At 43.2% G+C, this 20,298-nt stretch overlaps 1 protein-coding gene across 3 annotated transcripts in view; it reads left to right on the forward strand.

Moving 5' to 3' along the window:
* Nucleotides 1–20,298, forward strand: part of shroom2a (shroom family member 2a) — a 33,804-nt gene that overhangs the window by 3,966 nt on the left and 9,540 nt on the right. For 2 of the 3 annotated variants that reach the window (XM_035647275.2, XM_035647277.2), the window contains exons 3-5: nucleotides 7,918–8,066; nucleotides 17,262–17,384; nucleotides 17,812–20,245. In XM_035647275.2, the coding sequence (XP_035503168.2) occupies nucleotides 7,918–8,066; nucleotides 17,262–17,384; nucleotides 17,812–20,245 (2,706 nt within the window). Of the gene's footprint in view, nucleotides 1–7,917; nucleotides 8,067–16,540; nucleotides 16,648–17,261; nucleotides 17,385–17,811; nucleotides 20,246–20,298 lie in introns of those variants that run through there. The other variant, XM_035647278.2, reaches the window with a different exon arrangement.

Raw genomic sequence — 20,298 nt, forward strand, 5'->3', positions numbered from 1 at the left:
GTAAAAATCAGCAAATATTTCCTCACGGTCCGCTAGCTCTCGGTTCTGTTCTGTTTTCTCAATGCAGTCCTGGCTCTGTAATAAAAAAAAGAAGCATTCTCCAAAATCGCTTACTGCCCCTTTAAGTCTTTGCTGAAAACTAAAGGTGACGGTGCTGTTAGAGCCCCCAGACTTTTTAGACGTTTTTACCCTCAGTTTTTACTTTCTTTTGTCTGTTTCACATACATAGTTGTAATTTCCCCCATTATAACATTTAGCTCAACCCACCTCTGGTGAAGCACAGCCTCAAAGCCTGAAAACCTGTAACTTTTAAACTCATACCTGCATTTGCACATGTAGCTGCACTATGCAGAGTGTATGAAGGTCTCCATTCAAGTGTGATGTGCAAAGTCTTGTGTAAGTCAAAGCTGCTCCAAAGCTGTGGTCAATTGGCACATTTTGATTGTGTAGTAAAATGCTTGAAAGTGACCGCATTATATGCATTGTTGCTTGTGATTCTCCTATATGCCAAAAAATGAAAGGGTGGTATGAGCCACAATATACATACAGTGGCCATGAGAGGGAGACTAGCTAACCGCGGTGCAGCCCAATCAGCTCTGAAATCAGACCGTTACCTCACTTCTCTGTTCACCGTGTAATGATTAACTACAAAAGACCTTGCTGGTTAATTTGACAGGGTGCGATACCAGCACCTGTTAGCCAGGAGCTGTGGCCCTGCTCCCTGCTATTTTTGTTGGCAGTGTCTGTATTGACCCAAACGAGGTCCAAAGTCCAACTCCAGCGGCCGAAACTCGGGATCTTAGGCACCACATGGGCTTAGGGAGGGATACAGTCAAGACCACTTTCACCCCATTGCCGTAGGTTTTACAAGCATGTGATTCAAATGACTAGAATTGTGACCATTTTAAGTCTTTAAGCTGGAAGATTAAATGGCGAGCTCACATTGCTGAATTGGCGGTGGAGTGAAGCATTGCCCAGCCGGACTGCGGTTTGATAGCGACCGGTTTTTTTTTATATTTAATGTTATGCCGCTGAAAGCCACGCTGTTACTCCAAGGACACACAGAAGTGGATCTATTTGCAGCTGGTAAGATATTAGTTATTTTTGACATATATAGAGAAACCTTCCAGTTATCTCGTATAGTAAATTGGTCACGGACTAAACTTTACACGTGTCGGTCAAACTGTCTTCAAATGCTTCAAAAGTTTAATTTGCTGTCACTTACTGCATTGTGAGTTGTTAGAGACCCACTTGGACATTTGCGTTCTTGTGTCTTTGTGCTAGGTTAAAAATTTCAGTCGGTAGAGTAGCATGTGGTACCAGGAGCTGGGGAGGAATGTTGGAGCTTTGTTTGATTTTCTAAATGTTATGAATTATCCGTGACAGCCTGAAGCCCGTAGGAATGGCATGATGGGATAAATGAAGTCGGGATTAGTGAATTGTCCTCTTTTGGAACAGCTCTCAGATTAGACCCGATGATTTACAAGGTGTGTTGTTGAGTTCTTTCGCGTTAACAAGATAAAGATGCCATTTCCCCTAAACTATATCTACAGACCACTGTCTGCCCAATAGTAAAAAAAAATGTGAGCAGCCTCTTACACCCAACATTTGTCTGTCTCAAGACATAAATACATATGGCAGACTTAGTATTCATGTAAGCCTGTGTGTACTACCCCAGTGTCATTTGTTTCTTTATCTGCTCAATTTATTTGGATAGTGAGTTTCAGTTTAAACCATTTTAGGCTGCTCCTTCCATAAGGCTGCTCCTTATGTTCTGTACTTCTACTTCTATACTGTGTTATTTTTTTGTGAGTGCTGTTTTAAAACATCAGCTCATCTCTACCAGAAGTGAACAGGAGGGAATGATGTCGGAGCTACAGGTTAAATCTCAGAATGGTATTTTTTTGAGGGGCTTTATCTGCCTTTAATTTGACAGGACAGCTAGGTGAGAAAGGGGAGAGAGAGGGGGGAAGACATGCAGGAAATCGTCACAGGTCAGATTCAAACCCTGGACCTCTGCGTCAAGGCATAAAGCATATGTGTGCCTGCTCTATCCACTGAGCCACTCAGAATTGTATTTTGATCTGTCTCAGAATTTTGTAATTGATCCTCTTTGTAATTAAAAACTATTGACTCTGTTCCTCTCGGGAAAAGTTGTATGAAAGTACTTGACAATACACAAGTCGGCTACATAAAAAATGTGAAACAATAATTGCCCTGGCTCACTGCACACTGCTGAACCATGTAACACACCAGCGGCCATGTACAACTAACTGTATGTCAGCCAGAGTCAAATGTACCGTTTGTTGAAGTACAAGTTTCTTGAGCAGTCAGAAAAGTCCAGTTGACTTTACATGGACTTGATTTTTCCCCCCTTTGTAATGTGTTATTCCTATTTTTATGTGTTTGTGTTTCAGTGTGAGTAGTGAGCACTGGTCTTGGCAGGATGGCTGTATTTTACTTAGGAACACAAACTAAACTTAATAACTTATATTTTTATTGCTCTCCTCTGCATTCACTCAGATAGCTCAATTGAAAGATGGTTTAAAAAAAAAAAGGCCCACAGTTGATGAGAGGTTTAAAGTATTCGTTAAAAAAACCCACATATCCTGGATCTAATTAAAATTCTTAACATTCCGCACATAACACAGGTTATGCTCAAGGTCTTCGTGGACTTAAAGTCCCTAGTCTCAATAAACTTAAATAATCCAGTTTTACGAAACACAGCTGGGCATGCACCTCATGCATACGTCTCCTCGGCCAGGATGACATTTTATTTGGAGGAAAATATTGTTTGCTCTTAAAGAACCAGCACCAGACACACCGCAGAACTGTGTTCCTGCATGCTGTGATAAATCACCTGCAGGTAAACAGGTTTTACCAATTATTGAATCCTTGTCAGTTTGTCTCTGTGTTGCTCAACCTCTGGAGCAAACTTGACTCACAGAGAATAGGATTATGGCTCATGAGAAGAGAGACAGACGAGAAGATTCAGATCGTTTTCTATTTGTGGAAATCAGGGTTTTCGAGGGAGGAATATGGAATGCCGACAGGATTATTAAAGGATATTTGGGCTGAGAAGAAGGAATGGATCAGTCTGCTCGCTTTTATATAAATGTTCAGTATGACAGACAAGACAGTTATTGTTTAGGTTTATTTAGTGTTACCTAAATGCTTGGGCTCAATGTTGGTGCCTGGTTATGACATTATACTTATGGTTAGGGTCATTTGTTTGATTGTAATTTTACCAAAAAAAAAGGGTCTTAGTCACTTCCACCTCTGTCTTGTTGGATATTACAGATCGAGCCACTGTTAAATGTGGAACTCTGTAACTTTTTGAAACTTTTTTGGGGGGATGCTCAGAAACAATTGCTGAATTTTGGTACCAATAATCATTTCAATGTCTTACTTTCTGTAATATATAAACATTGTACTACAAAACCAATTTTCTTCCTAAATAAAATGCAGACTAAAATTGACAAAGTTCAGTTTTCAATCACAAAATGTCAGATGAAAGAACAACTGAAGAAGAGTACAAAATTAGGAATTACAATACCAGCTTTTCATATGGACCAATATTGGTCATTTGCAAAATATGTACTAAAAGATTGTTAACATGCTAAGCCACGGTAACAGTCTTCTGTTTTCAAACCCACTGTTTGGGGGTTGTGTTTTGCACCATGACAAAACCTACAATGATTTAATCCATCCTCTTTTACAGTAACTCCTCTCCACTAGTGTTGCTCTTCTTGTGCGAGAATATAACCATCGTTATATTTTTTGTGCTTTTGCCGCTTCATATCCTAGTCAATTCACACACCTGTGAGTGAATTATATGAGCAAGAGACGTTACGCTTACTTGACAATGACAGCACAACAGTTACAACTCAAAGCACAGGACCGATGTATTCAGACATGGATTCAGGATTATCATACGCCAAAGTGAACGCTCTGGCGGAGTTTGGGGGCCAAGCTATGCATGTAGGCTTGGCTTTAAGCAAAGGGCACCATGACGTGCAACAGCTGTCAGAGTCCCAAAAGAGTCTGTAACATATATTAGCTAACATTTTTAGTTCAATAAATGTCAATAAACTTTTGTAAAGATTATACTTTTATTATGTTGAGTAAAAGCGCATCTGGATGCACCTCATGTATAAGCTACGCACAAATGAACAGTATGTACTTAGGACTCAACAGCTCCTCTGGTGCCGGCAGATACATAGAAACCTCTTGCCAGGGTGAACTTCAACAGCATGAAAAAAATAACATTGTATGGGTATTGCATGGCACAATCAAACATTGTGATTTATTGGAAAGATTTTGCAAAGATGCTTCAGACATTAGTCCACAATTACAGAGAGAGGTTCTATTAATTCTAAAACTAAAAAAAAATTATAATAATTACAAACTGTTTAACGATCAACTTTACTCTGGGTGCTTTTGTTTAAGCGGTTGCTGCCAGCTCGTGAGACTGCGATGGACACTTTCTGTGATGCATGTGGGGGGCAATGTCTCAAACCATACATCGGGTCTGAGTTCAGTGTCCCGTCAGCACGCTGCACAGGACATCTGTCAGCAGAAAAGACACATTCCTTATTCTCATTGCCACCACATCCTTCCCTTCGTGTTCCACAGACAACACCAGGCTATTTTAGAGGATACATCCAGGATGGCTGCACTTTGACTGATTGTAGCCTGGAGGAAGATGGTAAACAAAGGACATGGTATGGCTCGAGCTGATTGGGGCCGGCGTGGAGGAAAATGTTTGGAGAAGCAGTATGAATCTCCTGCCTTGATGTGGTGTGCACACTGCCTCTATTTGCTCTTGGGTTTCTTTCATACTGCCACTTGACACTGTTTGTTGTATTTATTTGCATCCTTGAGATATTGTGTTGTTGTGGAAGCCATATTTCTTGTTAGGTTGTATTGTAACAGAGGTCAGATTAGTATGTCGCCTAAGGCTGTCTTCCAGATGTACTGGCAAATAATTCAGCATTGACTGACGTCCTCATTTATTATCATGAGCACACACATTGTGGTCTATTTTGTGTCAGTGTCACAAAAACTTCCCCGCTCTTGTGAAAACTCAGTGTGTTAAGTGTGTTAAGAATACTAGTTCAACAAGTGTTGAACTTGTATTCTTCTTCAGCTTAAAATAGTCCCCAGTAAATAAACTATGCATCACTGTTTGAGTTTGCTTTTCTGAAAAGGACAGTCCCCAGCTGTTAAAAGAAACTACCGAGCCTTTCTTAAAAAAAGTAATATGCATTATTTAAACTAATCAGTATGAACCAGTGGGCTTGGAGCTCTGTTTTAAAAATACACAGGGATATTTCAATCTTTTAGGACTTTTAGATCTTTGCTGTCAATATCTGTCCATCTTTAGTTTTAGATGCATTGACAACAAACTTAAATTGCACTTAACATAACGAGTTTTCAACCTGTCTCCCAGAAACCATAGGGGAGGAGAGAAACACAACCGTAAATTATAGCAAAACACAGTGGAGAATCTTGCACTGAGCTGAAATGAAACAAGTGCATACGTAAAAAACATTCATTTGACTTCTTGTGGGGACAGGGGTCCCATCACCTTTAAAGTTTGCCACCTGGTCTGTGACATATCTGTCTCAGTCCTTACATTGAGCTTCAACAACTGTTACTCTTGTGAAATATAACCAGTTAGCCTTAATGTGATTAAAACCATTCCACATACTGTAATCTGGTATGCGTGCTTTTGCTGTTTCATTAGAACTGTGGTGTTTTATGTCCATTTCAAACGCTGTAACTTCCAGGAACTGTAACAGTCAGGGATTCAATGTCTCCCAAAAAAATTATACTACCATATCAGGACCATCTCAGGAATCTGGCCAGCCATCATAAAAAATCTGCAGCCCCAACCCTGCTTTAAAATCAGAACTACAGGAGAGTGAAACGAGGCTGTATTGGAGCGGATTTTGGCTTTGGGTTTCTGTGCGGAGGAAAAAGGGCCATATAAGACGTAATGGTCTGTAAATGTACACATACCTCTGTAGTTGAGTCATGCAGCCCCCTCTCACAGGTTGAGTGGGGAACTGATAATCAGCTGCAGAGCTCGGCTTTTGTGTGTTAATGTGCCAACTGCCAGGCGAGTTCTCGCCGCTTTTCTCTCTACGCTGAGCCGTGCCGTCCTGCACCCCCCTTTATCTGACTCTCTGCGTCAGCGCGAGGACAGCTCTGACCTTAACGCTCGGTCCGACACGTCACAGGCCTTCTCTGTAGCTCTTTCAGTATAATATCTTCTGTCCCGTGGTGGGTCCTCTCCAGAGATACGTTACATCAACACTAGTTGTGCCCGACTTCAGTGCACTGTACTCGGTTCACTGTACATCCCTTTGACACATGTTATTGCAGGTGTCTGGAATACAATGTAGTTTGTTTTTACAGCGTGTCACCAGCTTGGACAGCAGCTTTTAGAAGTATTTTAATAGCCCTTGATCCTTTTCTTTCGAAACTGGCTTTCCTGCTGTGAACTCTGATAAACAGTGTGTTTCTTCTGTTACTGTTACCATATCAGATCTGTTAAAATGTCAACAAGACACTGGCGGCTTTATGGGGTATTCATTTTTTTTTGATAAACCATCTGCCTTAAGTTAATTTAATAAGAGAAGTAAAAAAAAAACAGGAACTTATATTTTATTCATGTGCATGGAGGAATAAAGAATCTGATTCTTGATATCGGATGTAGAGTTGAAATTGTTGAATTGTCCTTCAGTGGCTCAACAGAATTCAGAAGCTTTTGATAATGACTAACTCAGTTTGTCAATCTCTGGTTCCAGCTTCTTGATAACAAGCAATTTATGTTATGTATATTTTTTAGACCAGATGACCACATTGATTAATTGAAAAATCATACAGTGAAACAGAGTAATAGGTTAAAAGCCATTTTTCTTGTACAGAACACAGGCATTAATCACGTAAGATCACATGAGAAGAAGCAGCACCACCAAAGGTCTTAAAAGCTAAGTAAATATTGGAGTTTTGCTTATGATAAATTTTTAAAGTTACAAAGAGGCCTAACCAAGGTTAGGTCGTATGATCTTAATCTGTTTCACGGTCTTGTCACCCACTTATAAACTGTATATTCTCTTTGTGCTGGCTTCCATTCTGACGGAACGCAAACAATGGCGCGGTTCTCAATTAGTGTGGAACATCCTTTCTGTTAACATCCCAGGCATGGTAGGGTACACGATCCAATTGTTCATAGAGAGACAGTGTCATGTCTTTTAGTTTCCCAAACCTTTGCCCATAGAGTTTCATCCTCTTATCAATTCAAACAGAAAGGAGTTGCCTGTGTTTCTGAACGTGGCACAAAAAAAAACTGGTTTTCCAGCTAACAGTGAGAAAATTAAAAGTTGGTGTTGGCATGGAACTGGAATTTGTCTTAACTATGGCTGTCCCCAAACAGGTTGATCAGTCAATGTATCAGTAGAAAAGAGCTTGAGTTGACTGAGACACTCTGTGTCCGGTTGAGGGAAGCCCGGCAGAAGAAACACTCCACGGTGCAATAGGATTTCATAACTGAGTTATGACCAAGATAACGACTTTTACTTTCTCTTATTGTGTGAAAATCTGATGTTCTCCCATCCCAGATGATGGACATGAACCACAAGCATACTGACGAAAAAAGAAGGCAGCACGAAGAAAAAACTACAACTATGGCTTATCATTGCCACTATGTCCTGCATCATTGCATGCATCTGCCCTCATTTCATGTCCGTCTCTAGACTGTCAACCGTCAAATCAAGGCTCAATGCCAAAACACAATGGCTGCTCTCTTGCTAACTAGCTAGCATGCCCAGCAGAAGTTGGCATCCCGGCTCATTTCGGCACGTCTGTTAATGATTCTCTTCGCCTCCACCGGCTGTGTTTGTGTTCCAGGTTGAGGAGGGCAGCAAGGCAGCAGCTGTGTGTCTCCAGGTGGGAGACGAGCTTGTCAACATCAACGAGATTCCCCTGAGCGGCTTCAGACAGGAGGCGATCTGCCTGGTGAAGGGCTCCCACAAGACCCTCAGCCTGGTGGTGAAAAGGTAGGTAACCAAGCCTCGCTCCCTCTCCTCTCCTCTCGCATCTGCTGCTGTCACAAGGTCCAACGGCTCACCATGGTAACGTTTCCAACACACCGAGGGCGACGGAGGGATCCTGGCCCCTCGGCAGCCCTTTCGTCTGCGCGGTGTGTCAGAAGACCAGATTACACCTTCTGGGATTTCAAAACTGTCGCTGTTGAGCTCTCGGCAGCCGGACAATCCTGTTTCGCCAGGTTGCACTGGGTTGCAGTCAACGGGAGTTCATAGTGTGTGAGAGGTTTTTTTCAATGACGATCGAGTTGAAGAAGTAGGAGAGGCTGTGGATGACATCATTTTCCTGTAAGATCCCACGCAGGCAGGAGTGGGGAGGTACAGACGAGGGCAAGTCAGGGGTGACAATGTTTCGTAGCAGTTGAGTTGTGATAAGGCATCTCTTGTTTGCAGTATCTTCTCTGCTAGCTGCACTGGTGCCACGCATCTCAGTCTTTCTCATTCACCACAGAACAAACTGTTGATGAACAGTAAAAACACAACAAGTGATGACATTCAATCTTGTCAACACAGTCAGTCTTGTGACTTATTGACTCTGTCGTATTGTTTCGTATGCATATCTTGTTTAACTGATGAATCATTTGTCAACTGAGTCCCGGAGGCCTTCCTGCGAAAGTCCTTGTTTTGTGTGAAACACTAGGCTCATTGTCTCTCTTTGCCATCTGCATTTCTTCCTGTATTGTATCATATCATAATGTAATCCCCAAACAAATCCTCCTGTACGATGAAGTCCACTCGCCATTCGTCTCTCCACAAGGACGTGGCTGTTACTCACTCATTGTGTTTTATCCTAAATAGCCATGTCTCTTGTAGGAACTGAAAACAAGCAGTCATGCTTTCAGTAACAATGTGTGTGTATTTGATTACCCTTGTTATGTAAATGTCAATCAAACCTGAACAACCAACACCCACGCAGATCTGAGGGAGTAGATTAGCGGTGGGATTTTGAGCATTAAAATCTTAATCTTAAAATCCCTTAAAATCTTAGGGGAATGTGACGTCTTTCCGACTTAAACAGGATATATGGACTGGACTTAGTTACAAGAGGAATCTTGGTACATTTTTTGCATTTTTAGAATGAAGATAAGATATATGCAGATGGTTTTGCTTGGTGATGAATATTCAAAAATATTGTCGGTTGGTGGCATTCTTATAGGAAAAATGCTCTGACACGGCTGCGTTCTTATAATCTAGCTAGCATGCCGTTAGATTAGAGTTGTTTTTGTAAAAATGAAAAAAATATGACTTATTTAAAGATTTCCAAATGCAAAGAAAAGTCCACTAGTTCTGTGTTTGGCCTTTTAATGTGTAAAGGAACGAGCTGCACAAATATACTGCAAGTGTCGTGGCTAATTTCTTGCTCTTGTTGCAGTATTTATTTTATTGCCTCTGTGCCAGCGGCAGCCATTGCCTGAGGCATTATTTTTTTTGGATAGTACCTCTATACATATGTTCATAAGTATGGACTTACTGCTGATTTGGATTGGATTACATTTTGGTCATCACAGTTCAAAAACTTGTTTTTGACCATAACTCCTTAATGTGCCAATTATGTCAAAAATCTAATTGGATAAGCTGATGTTGAAGTGATGACATTTTATATCAAACAGGTCAACTGTCAGCTTCACTTTGACGACATCATTTTCTGCAAAAAACATCTTTCTGTCCGTTATTTGACGTCATAACTCCATAATGCCATTACAACCGTATTTCCTGCAACTTGACTAGTCGGTGGTCAAGTTCATTTTGAAACAGAGGAAGAAGAAGAATAGGATGTTAACAGTGGATAGATAGTTACTGTATAGGAGAAGGAGGACCAACTACAGGATCTGGGTATTGTCATTGCAGTGAGCTCGTGATTCAAAAATAGAGAGAGACATTTCCTTACAAGGCCAAGTCTTATTGTTCGTACGGTGTTTTAGTCCCACAGGACTCTTAGTTTCTTCTGTCCACCCGTGTGGAAGAATTTCCTACGTTCCGACTCTCTCAAATAGCATCTCCACTCACTTTTCCAAGGCCACAATAACAAGTCTGTGTCTGATTTAGAAAAACGGCAAAGTGATAGTGGTTCATTATGGAACCTCAAAGCTTCAAGTCCAGTCCCATCTCTTCTTGTTTTCATCAGAATGCAGTCTGCATGTTGTGTAGGAGCCTGGTGTTGGGTTGTGGGTTTATAAAATGTACCACAGAATAACATTAACCTGTGCCCGGGCATGCATGTGCCGACCATGAAACGCTTTTTTTTTTTTATTATCTCCGGGATTAATGTTGGATACTTGAAAAGGCATCAGGAAGCTGTCAGAACTTGCTACCGACTGAAGGTGTGGTTTCTTTACAGACAGCAGAGAGGAGGAGCTTCATTCAGCGAGCCGTGTGTTTTGCATGCGGTGACTAACGTTAGATTGTTGGTATAATGTCGCACGTCACACAGAGAAAGGGTAGGTGTGGTTATCTGTGGGAACGCATCTTGTCGTCCTTGCACATGCCTCAACAAAACTAGTGTTCATTCAGTGCCTTCGACTTTTTTTTCAACTTCAAGTGTTGCACACCATAAAGTTAAATGGCATGCTTTGATGCAAAGTTTGTTTAAAACTCACCAACACTAATTACAGTAGTCAAATTCTATAATTGTCCCACGGTGACACTGCAATCCAGCTCGCTGCTGTTATTCTTTGCGAATTGGAAACACAAAAGTTGTAATTTAGCAAAAATGCAACAAGTTCAAAGTTGATTTCTAGTCAGTAACATGTCACCAAACCGTATATGGTCTGTACTTGTCTTCAGAGCAGCTGTATCAACTGAGGGGTAAGGAAACAATCAGTACACACACAACACTTTGGTATGTTCACCAGTGCAACCAGAACTCACAGAAACACAGATCATTTGAAGCACTGATAGCTGCCCCCATGTTTCTTTGGAAGCTTGTACATATTATCACAGCAGAGATCACCGCAGCCAAACTCTTGTTCCATCATGTTTCCACGTTATTTTCCCTACTTCTCCAGGTTAGTGCAGGGAGGATTTGATTCTCCTTCAGGACCCTCATGGTCTCCACTGCCTTGAGGCACTTTCAGTACATGCAAACCAACTGTGGAGCGAATCATTAGACTTTACAAGCATGGAGTTTTTAAAATGTGTTGTGGTATTTGGTTTCCCCCTTCTGGCACCGTTGCAGAAGTACCACAGCCACAAACGTGCTCCATCATTCAGCTTCGGAAGAGACATTGTTAAGTGGAGTCGAGCTTTTGCGAGTTGTTGGTGTGACAATAAACAATATTTCCACTACCATGATACATCAGCATGGCTATTTGAGATGAGTGGCGTCTGCACAGAGGTTTAGTGTGCGCAATCCAATTATAGCTGGAAAAGCTTATGGCATAACTTCCAGTGTAAGCATTCAGTAGGGGGGTTGCAGTGCAGTGGCTTACATTTACTGGTATTTGTTTTCCTAAATAAGCCCTGTGTAGTATGTTTGGAACGCTGAGCACTGAATTCCTGTCGTAAGAAGTAGATTTCTTAAAATTGTTTGGCTCTCAGCTGAGGAAATCATAGTTTAAAGATTTCAGCCGTGTTGCCTAATCATACCGGACCCCTCTGGCTCTGCCAAGTGAGTTGACAGCAAGTGACTGAAGTGAATGTGACCAGATTTACAGGACGAAGGTTACTCACCCCCCCCCCCCATAAAATGTAATAGTCCAATCAAAGAAGACATATTCTTAGTTTGAACTAAGTTGGGTTCTTCGCAATATGGCATGAAGAAATGTTACTTCTTAATGACAGTTTCATGAAGTATGTGAAGCTTTTAAAGATTTTTTTTTGAATGCTTTTTTCATAATTGGAATAAGTCTAATATTTAGCCTATTGGGCGATGCACTAGTGATGTGCTACTGTACTGTAGCATCTGTAGCATCTTTTACAGTATTCCTGTCTCATATTGCTCCTTATCCTCGTCTCTTCTAGTCTGACATTAGAAATATTCTGTTGCTGTGGTCATCTGATGACCCTCAGACGACCACAGTCAGAGCAGGTCACGGCTGACGTTTCATAAACACGTTATAACTACTCAGGCCTCACAACAGTTTTGACAGTTGTGTCTGTTTGTTCACACTATTCCATTACATGTGACACTTTCTTATCTATGGTTTGTGGTTTGTGGTTACAGACCACAGTGCGTCGTCGCTCCTTGATATGTGCTCCGGTGTCTTTCATACTTCAGCTGTGGTACATAATAGGTAACAGGTCATAGTGAGGCCCAGCAACCGGTCGTTTGCTGAATATCTAGCTGTAATCTTTCGATGTCACAGCGATGTTGTCGAGACCCTCGGCCGCCGATCCAAAAGTTTTCCAGGTGTATCCAGGCTGTGGGTCAGTGCGGGCAGCCCGGCGACTTGACAGCTGGAATGCCACTCAGCCCAGGAATGTGCCGGTCATTACACACTGCTCATGCTTCACCTCTCTCACCCCGAAACATGACTGGTTCGATTGTAGGGTCTGCTGAAGAAGGCCTTTGTCAGACTCTCGGGGACCCAACGGAATCCACTGTCTCACCTCCAGGAGCAGGTTGGATCCTTTCGGCCTCAGCATTTTCTGCCCAGTAACACTGTACATGACTGCTGCACTTTATTTGTTGTGGGGTTTGTTTGTTTGTTTTTTTTTAAATGGGGATAGTTAGAATATGTGCCCAATAAACAGTATGTGCAGACTGAAATCTGACTCTAGTCTGAGACACATTTAGCCAATGGAAAATGACCCTTTTTTTTTACATCAGCATGTTTGTAGATTGTACATTATATATGACATGCAGTGCTTTTGTCAAACTAGAGGAGAAACGAATACATTTATGGACCCCACCAAGAAATCCTTGTTTGGACTGTAGGCTCACTTTCCTTCCTCACAATAGATCACTGTGAATTATTGCCTCCCTGTCAGCTCGGTTGCAACCATTCTTTGCTAATCGTCTTGCCCGTCACCAGACCTCCTGCTCTCGTGCCAGGGGAAAAACAAACACTTGTCACTCACCCAGGGGGCCTTTCTCCTACTTAGGCCATTTATCATAGTCATTACCCAAACTGGCAAAAAAAAGACAAATCATTTGGATTACATTATTTATTTTTTCCTAAGAATTATTATGTATTCTTCGGCTGTATGAATTCCTTCACCTGCAAGGCGGAGCACAACACAACTTTTAATCGTTTCCTATGCAGAGCCACATTCCACGTGATTAGTTACATGATAACGGAGCAAGACCGTGTCAGACGTCAATTTTTAAATCACTAATAGCAACACACTTACAGAAATGTTGGTAAATGTGCTTTGTCCTTGTAAATTTATAAATTAAATAAAATGGTTCATCTATTGACATTTACATTTGTCAACCTAACTATGCTGGAGCATACTGTACGCATTGCAAGAGGCCATGAGTTTACTCCTGAACATGAATAAGTATTTAGATAATGTAAAAAAGTAAAATAGGAATGTCTAATAAACTAGCACCACAATTAGAATAAAGTTAAACACTTTATGTCATTAAGTATAATAGTTATTATACATGTAATTCTTAATTCAAACTGAAAAAAAGAGCCCACTGTGTCATAATCTTTTCAATCCAACCTCTAGGTACAATCTAAATATTACATATGAGTAACATATAGTTTAAATGGAAAAAAAATAATATGTCTGGAAATCTAAGCATAATTAGCATGAGGTATAATGATCAGGGAATAAATTATTATGCTATGTTCATATATTTCTTAAACTGCAACAAGCAAGCCTAATCAAACTACCTCAAATAATGAGTACAGTAAAAAGTCTGTCATTTTGAATACTAAGTTTTATTTTCCATGTCATCGCCGCCCGGGCAGCTACAAAGCTCATTACCCGACGCTTTCTGGAAACAGGGTGCCCTCGCACCCTAGAGATCAACGTGTTGTCATAGTAATGGCAGAAATGCATGTCTGCCTCACAACAGGGGAGATGGGGAAAAAGAAGGGTCCGGCATTTATCCCATCATTAGCATATTAGCCTCTTGGAGCCAATGAGACGAGGCAAGGTACGGGAACACTCCGAGGAGACTGGCTGTGACAATAGCCCTCCTCCTCCTTCCCCGAAAGCTCTCCCACCCCCTCTCGGGGGTAAAACCCCCCAATAATCCCGAAGGAGGTATCCCCTCTGTTCAAACTAGTTCAGCTAGGAGAAGTAAGTTTTAGTGAGAATGACCATTCTGTGTTGAATATTGTGTTGTTGAGTTTGTCAGTTGGTGTGCTTGGCGGCAGTGGGTCGGTGTTGGAGCTGCACAGTGATGCTCAGACCTCCTGCTCCCCTCTTTACGTCGGCCTGTCTCTGAAGTGTCTGTGGAATGTGGTGCCTGACCAGCACACGGATACAACCGGTCTTACTTCCAAGTTGAACTCCAGCCCAATATCGTTTTTTCACTCTTCTAGACAATGCATTTCTGCTTTGTGTCCAGTTTGAATCCCTTCATCCAGATGTTTGGTGAGTCGAAATGAACCTTTTTTGTTTTATTGACTTGTTGAGCCCGGAGCTTTGTGACTTCTCTGTGCGAGAGCAGTCACACCTGCGTCTCTCTGTCTTGTTGTGTTAAGGTGAGCGAGCCGGGGACATTTAACATATTGGGACTTTCATTGTTTTCATTTTATGACCCTAATACTGTTATTGTTGTGATTGTTTTTTGTCTTATCATTCAGTATGAGGTCATCCTTCATCTGGGTTAAGCCACGATCAGCAAGGTTTAGCTTTTTAAAAAAACAAAACAAATGCAAGTTAATCTTTTGGGGAACGGGCTATTAGTTAAAAAACATCTGTGTTTATTCACCTCAGTCTTGCAGCTTTAAGATATTGTTCATCGATGGGCCCTAAGTTTGTGAGCATGTTTGATGAGTCCTCTGTGCGAACTGTTTACTTATGAACGTGGACCGGTTGGTACCGGACACATTTTGAAGTGAGATCACTCTCAGTCAGTGATCAGTTTAGAGAACAGTTTCTCCCCCTGCCCCCATCCCACCCAACTGATTCACTTTCCTAGCATATCTGTGCCGGCCCAGCTGTAGCCCTGACGATAGGCCTAATAAAACCAGGCTCATTTGCATACCAATGGCCGGCGCCATGTGTGGTTAGCTCCGAGTGCCCCAGAAACACAGGCTGTGAGGGGACAAGGAAGGCTGAGCTCCACGTTGCCTTTCCTTTGTCCCCTAAATAGGCCTAAACTCTAATCCACAATTCATTTTGTGGAATTGTCCCATTTTTTCATTGAGCCTAACCTGATCTCTGTCTCAATCTGAACATTTTAATCTACAAGATGAGTCTAGGGCGCAATTTAATTCATTAAATTATTTCTATTCATTTCAACCAGCAGTTTGTATTCTGGTTGTCATCTGAAGGAAGCAGTTGTAGGGAGCTCTTGTCATCAGATCACTGAAGGGCTTTAGACAAGGTGACTGAGGGTGCAAGACCTCCTGACCTCATGGCTTTGTGGCGCAAGTCTTGAGTCCAGGGAGAACGAAAGCAACCAAAGCTTTGTTTAAAATTCTCCACCAGTATCTCACAGTCCTCTCTTGGTAAATGTAGTTACGCTTAAGCAATATCCGTCAACAAATTGATAAATTATCATCACTACGAGGGGGCTAAAAGTGAAATCACAAACTTTGTGTGGTGACCAATTTCATACACGCAGTAAACATAATTGCATCATGAATGATCCAGTGATTTTCCCTTTCACCCGACCCTTTATTCAAATCAAAGTTTTACTATTACTACAGGTGTTACTACAAGAAAACTAAATGATCCCCAAAGTCCCTCGTGGCTGACAAGAAAGACTGTCTGGGGGGCAGACGACAGCTTGGACTGAGGGGCGAGGGCTGATCTGATTGTGTAAGAGATTCTCTATTCTCTTAAGTCCCCCCGCCCCACGGTGGGGGCTGTGTTCCCTCCCTTGGGACCATATGGCAAAGTCTGAGCGAAGCCAGCTCACCTCAGCTATGTGGCATTTTCTTAATGAGCCTAATGAGAGATGAGCAAAACTGTGCGACTCATCCTGGTGTCATCTTGTTTATGTGTTTAAGGTCTGTCAAGTAGGTGTTTTCTCATATTTCTTAAATTCTATGAAAATGAGATGTGACAACAGGACGCATACACAAATTTAACCAGAAGAGGGAGCCATAATATCATGTAACAACAGCCATTTACTCTTCTGTAGACAGCATATTGAAGTCTGCTGAATTGGGAGCAATTTGTGACCATGCAGTTGGATTAAGAGAACCTTTATCCTGGTTACTGACCTCGTCAACCCACTAACCTCTGTGCAGAACACTTTCAACAATCACAACTCAAGTCTGTGTCCTGTCTTGTACTGTGAGTCCAGTCGATTGTCGGTGAGCTCTTAGTGTCTTGTGTGTTCCTCCTCCCTGCTGCCTAGGAATATGAAAATGGTGGATATTGTAGCTCAGAAAATGCCCTCAGAGAATGACGTGCATGTGGCGAGAAGCTTTCTCACGAAGATTTTGCGAAGTTCCATGAGGTACAGTTCCGTGGCTTCACCTGTAATAAGTAGTACCTGTTCCCCCGTTTTCCTCTCCTCCATTCCTGCCTGCCATGTGCCCATAATCATATCACTCATTGGGATAGTAATAATATCATCTTCATTCCTCTCATAGCACCTCTCCCTCTCCTGTGGTTTATTACCTGCCCTCATTGGCATGCCTTTTTTTTTGTTCATGTCAATAGAAGAATAACGTTCATCCCATTTGTAGAGCATGTAATATACTGTCTTGCATTGTGTTTGACTTTTATTTTGTGCTCATGTGTTCTTTTGACCTTCTCTTGACATGCATTTCAGAAAGAATCGCTTTAAAGGGTATGTTTCACATGCATGACTGACAGCTGTTCAAAGTTTTGGACAACCCTCCAAAACCGTTTCCATCTGTGAATGTGAAAGCCAAAACTGTCTCGATATACATGCAGTAAAACTAAAAAAAATCCTTGTGGAGTAGCAGCAAAGTTGCAGCACCATACCGCTATATCTGTAACTTTCAGTTGCCCATATTCATATATGGAAGCGCACATACTGTTTTCCGTAAGGGGTTGGTCTGTAATTCAGTTGGTGTTGTGTGTGTCTTTGCTCTCTCTCTTCAGGAGGAATGAACCCATAAGCAGGCCTCACTCCTGGCACTCCACCAAGTTCAACGAAAACCAATCGGAGACTGCCAAAACACAGACTCCACCCACGCCAGTCTGGGACACCAGATATGATGCAAGGTAACTCGGGGATCTTGAAGTTTGCCTGTTGAGTCTTTGCTAGATGTCAACCTTTATGATGATGTGTAAAGTCCTTACCAGTGTGTCTTCCTTATTGCCAAGATAACCATGAAACAGGATAAAAGGTTTTGCGTCCAGGCTGTAAATTATAACACCAAGAAAAAGTCCTGTATTTTCACGTAGTTTCAATTGGCTAAAATGTGTGAAGGTAAATTGTATTGACAGTCAGGATTATATACCCTTTTGTAAAGGTGTTTTTTCATTTAATTTCTGCTGTTTGCTAATGTATTTGCTTTAGCGGATGATCTAATTTTAGATAATAATTAATAAGATCTAAATGTGACTGCAAAGAAAGGGCCATGAATAGATAACTCACAGCCCCTAATTCATAACCTGATTACTAACTGTCATTTCTTTATAACTTCAGCTCATCCTCGACTGACCTCTCCTCTGCCTGGGAGCAGACGAACCTGCGCCGAGTGTCCGACCAGTTCAGCTCTCTCGGCAGTATGGACAGTCTAGAACACGTCTCGCACCCGTACTCCGCCGGTCAGCTGTCACATGCCAAGTCCAACAACAGCATGGAACACCTCGGAGGAGGGAAACGAGACTCGGCCTACAGCTCCTTCTCCACCAGCTCCGGCACGCCCGATTACACCCTCTCGAAGAGCAACGCCGCCTCGACAGAGAACATGCTCTGCAAAGTCAGCCAGTGGGATGCTGGAGGAAAGCACAACAACCATCACAACAATACTCGAAACAGCCACAGCCTGACTGAGGGAGGCAAACTGGATGATAGGCTCACGTACTTTCAGATGCCAGGGGTTGGCGCAGGCTGTGAGGGTCCGCAGATTGAGGACCCGGCTGGCTCCCGCCATTCCACTTCAAGCAGGACCAGCTACGGACCAGTGTGGCATGTCCCTGAGAAAAAGAAGAGTGCTTCTCCGTCCCCTCCCCCACCCCCTCCACCTGCACGCAGTGACAGTTTTGCTGCGACTAAAGTACACGAGAGGGGGCTTGTCATAGCTCACCCCGAAGGACCTGATTCACATGGCTCCTATAAGGCTCCCACTGAAAATCGCCCCCGCCACAACATTTCCCTGAAAAACGACGGCGGCAGTTTTTACTCTTCGTCCGACAAATCCATCCACAACCAGTTCAGCTCAAACAAGCAGTACTCCCTGTCCAGCTGTGACGTTCGGCAGGGCCAGCCTCACCATCAAAGACACCATAGTGACAAAAGCACTTTCTACTCCCAGCCCTGGACTACGTCCGTACCAAAGCCACAGAACGTAGGTGGCTACCATTGTAGCATGCAAGAACTTCCTACTAACACGTCTGCACAACACTTTGGTCAGAACCAGAGAAGGAACTTGAGCGCCACCCTGGCCTCTGAGCAAAACACTGACAGCAGTGGACACAGTCGCTACTACTGTGTCACAACGTGCCAACCCGCGCAGCCTAACGCCCAGCTTACGTCGGGAAAACCAGAGGACAGGAGGAGTGTCACAGGTGCAGACCTGGCACAGAGTGGAAGTGAGCGTAAATCTCTCAGCCCACAGACGGTCAACAAAGTGAAGTACCATCTGGCCCAACAACACCCGGTGCAGCACAGTAAAGATAATAATGGATACGGCAAGCACCAAGTCACCACTGTACTGGAAACCTCCGTACCTAAACCCAGCTCTGACGATGGGGGAAGCCAGAGAGGACACAACACACAAAGTGCAGAAGCTCAGTACGTAAGTTACCCTCCTACCAGACAATCTGAACAGCGAAGGTCTCTCCCAGTACAACACAGGGAAATACCCCAAGACATAAGATACCACAGTCAAGTCAACAACAAAATCAGCCCCCACGCAACCCCCATGCTGCACTCGCTGTCCATGGATGCCGCCGACCAAGATGAGAAAACAAGAGGCTCAATCTCTGAGGAGTCCCTCGAGAGCAAGCAGGTGAAGCGCAGCGAGCGTTTTGCCACTACATTGAGGAATGAAATCCAGATGAGAAGGGCCAAGCTGCAGAAAAGTACGAGCGCCGCCATCCTTCCCGGTGCGGAGGGTGAAACCAAAGAGGATCAGGATGTCTGGAAGTCAACTGAAGGCCCCAACACCCCGACATCTGCAGACGGCTCCTTCTCCAACTCCTACAAGGATCATCTGAAGGAGGCACAGGCAAGGGTTCTCAAGGCGACATCTTTCAGGAGGAAAGACCTGGAGCTCATTTTGGCGGAGAACCCTACAGCAGAGGCCTTGCCTAACTACCCATCCCGTAAAGATGTCCCCCCTCTGCCAACTGTCACAGAGTCAGTCATGACTAAGTCGGGGCATGCAGCTGGTCAGGTGACTCGCATTGGAGGCCGGAAGCGTTTCGCTGCCGAAAAGAAGGTACGGTCTTTCTCCGAACCGGACAAAATCCACGAAGTCGGGGTGAAAAAAGATCTCCCTTGCAATGAAAATACGAGCTCCTCACTAGACCGACCGAAGCTCTCCAAAGACGGCGGGAAAACGGGGTTCCCCAATCACATGCCCCTTCAACTGGACAACCAAGGCGAAGACATTGTCTCCATCGGTGCGACAGCAGACACCATTACAGGTATCAGCAGCAGAGAGTACTGTGAAGAGGCCCAGAGAGTTCCTCACTCCGCACACAAGCAGTTTGTGCTCGACCAGCAAAGACTGGGCACCTTCGCTGAGTACGAGGCAAGGTGGAACATCCAGAAGAAACCAGCAGAAACAAGAGCGTCTGGGCGGTACCGCTCAGCTGACGACATCCTGGATCCAGGGCCGGAGGACAGAAGCAAATCCACCTGTTTGCACGAGAGATCCAGATCTTCCCCTTCCACTGACTTCTATGGGCAGGTGAGGCACAAAGTCGGATTTGATTACGATTCCAAAATGACTTCAGCAAACAT

This window comes from Scophthalmus maximus, chromosome 13 (assembly GCF_022379125.1).
Source record: "Scophthalmus maximus strain ysfricsl-2021 chromosome 13, ASM2237912v1, whole genome shotgun sequence".
Classification (NCBI taxonomy): Eukaryota; Metazoa; Chordata; class Actinopteri; order Pleuronectiformes; family Scophthalmidae; genus Scophthalmus; species Scophthalmus maximus.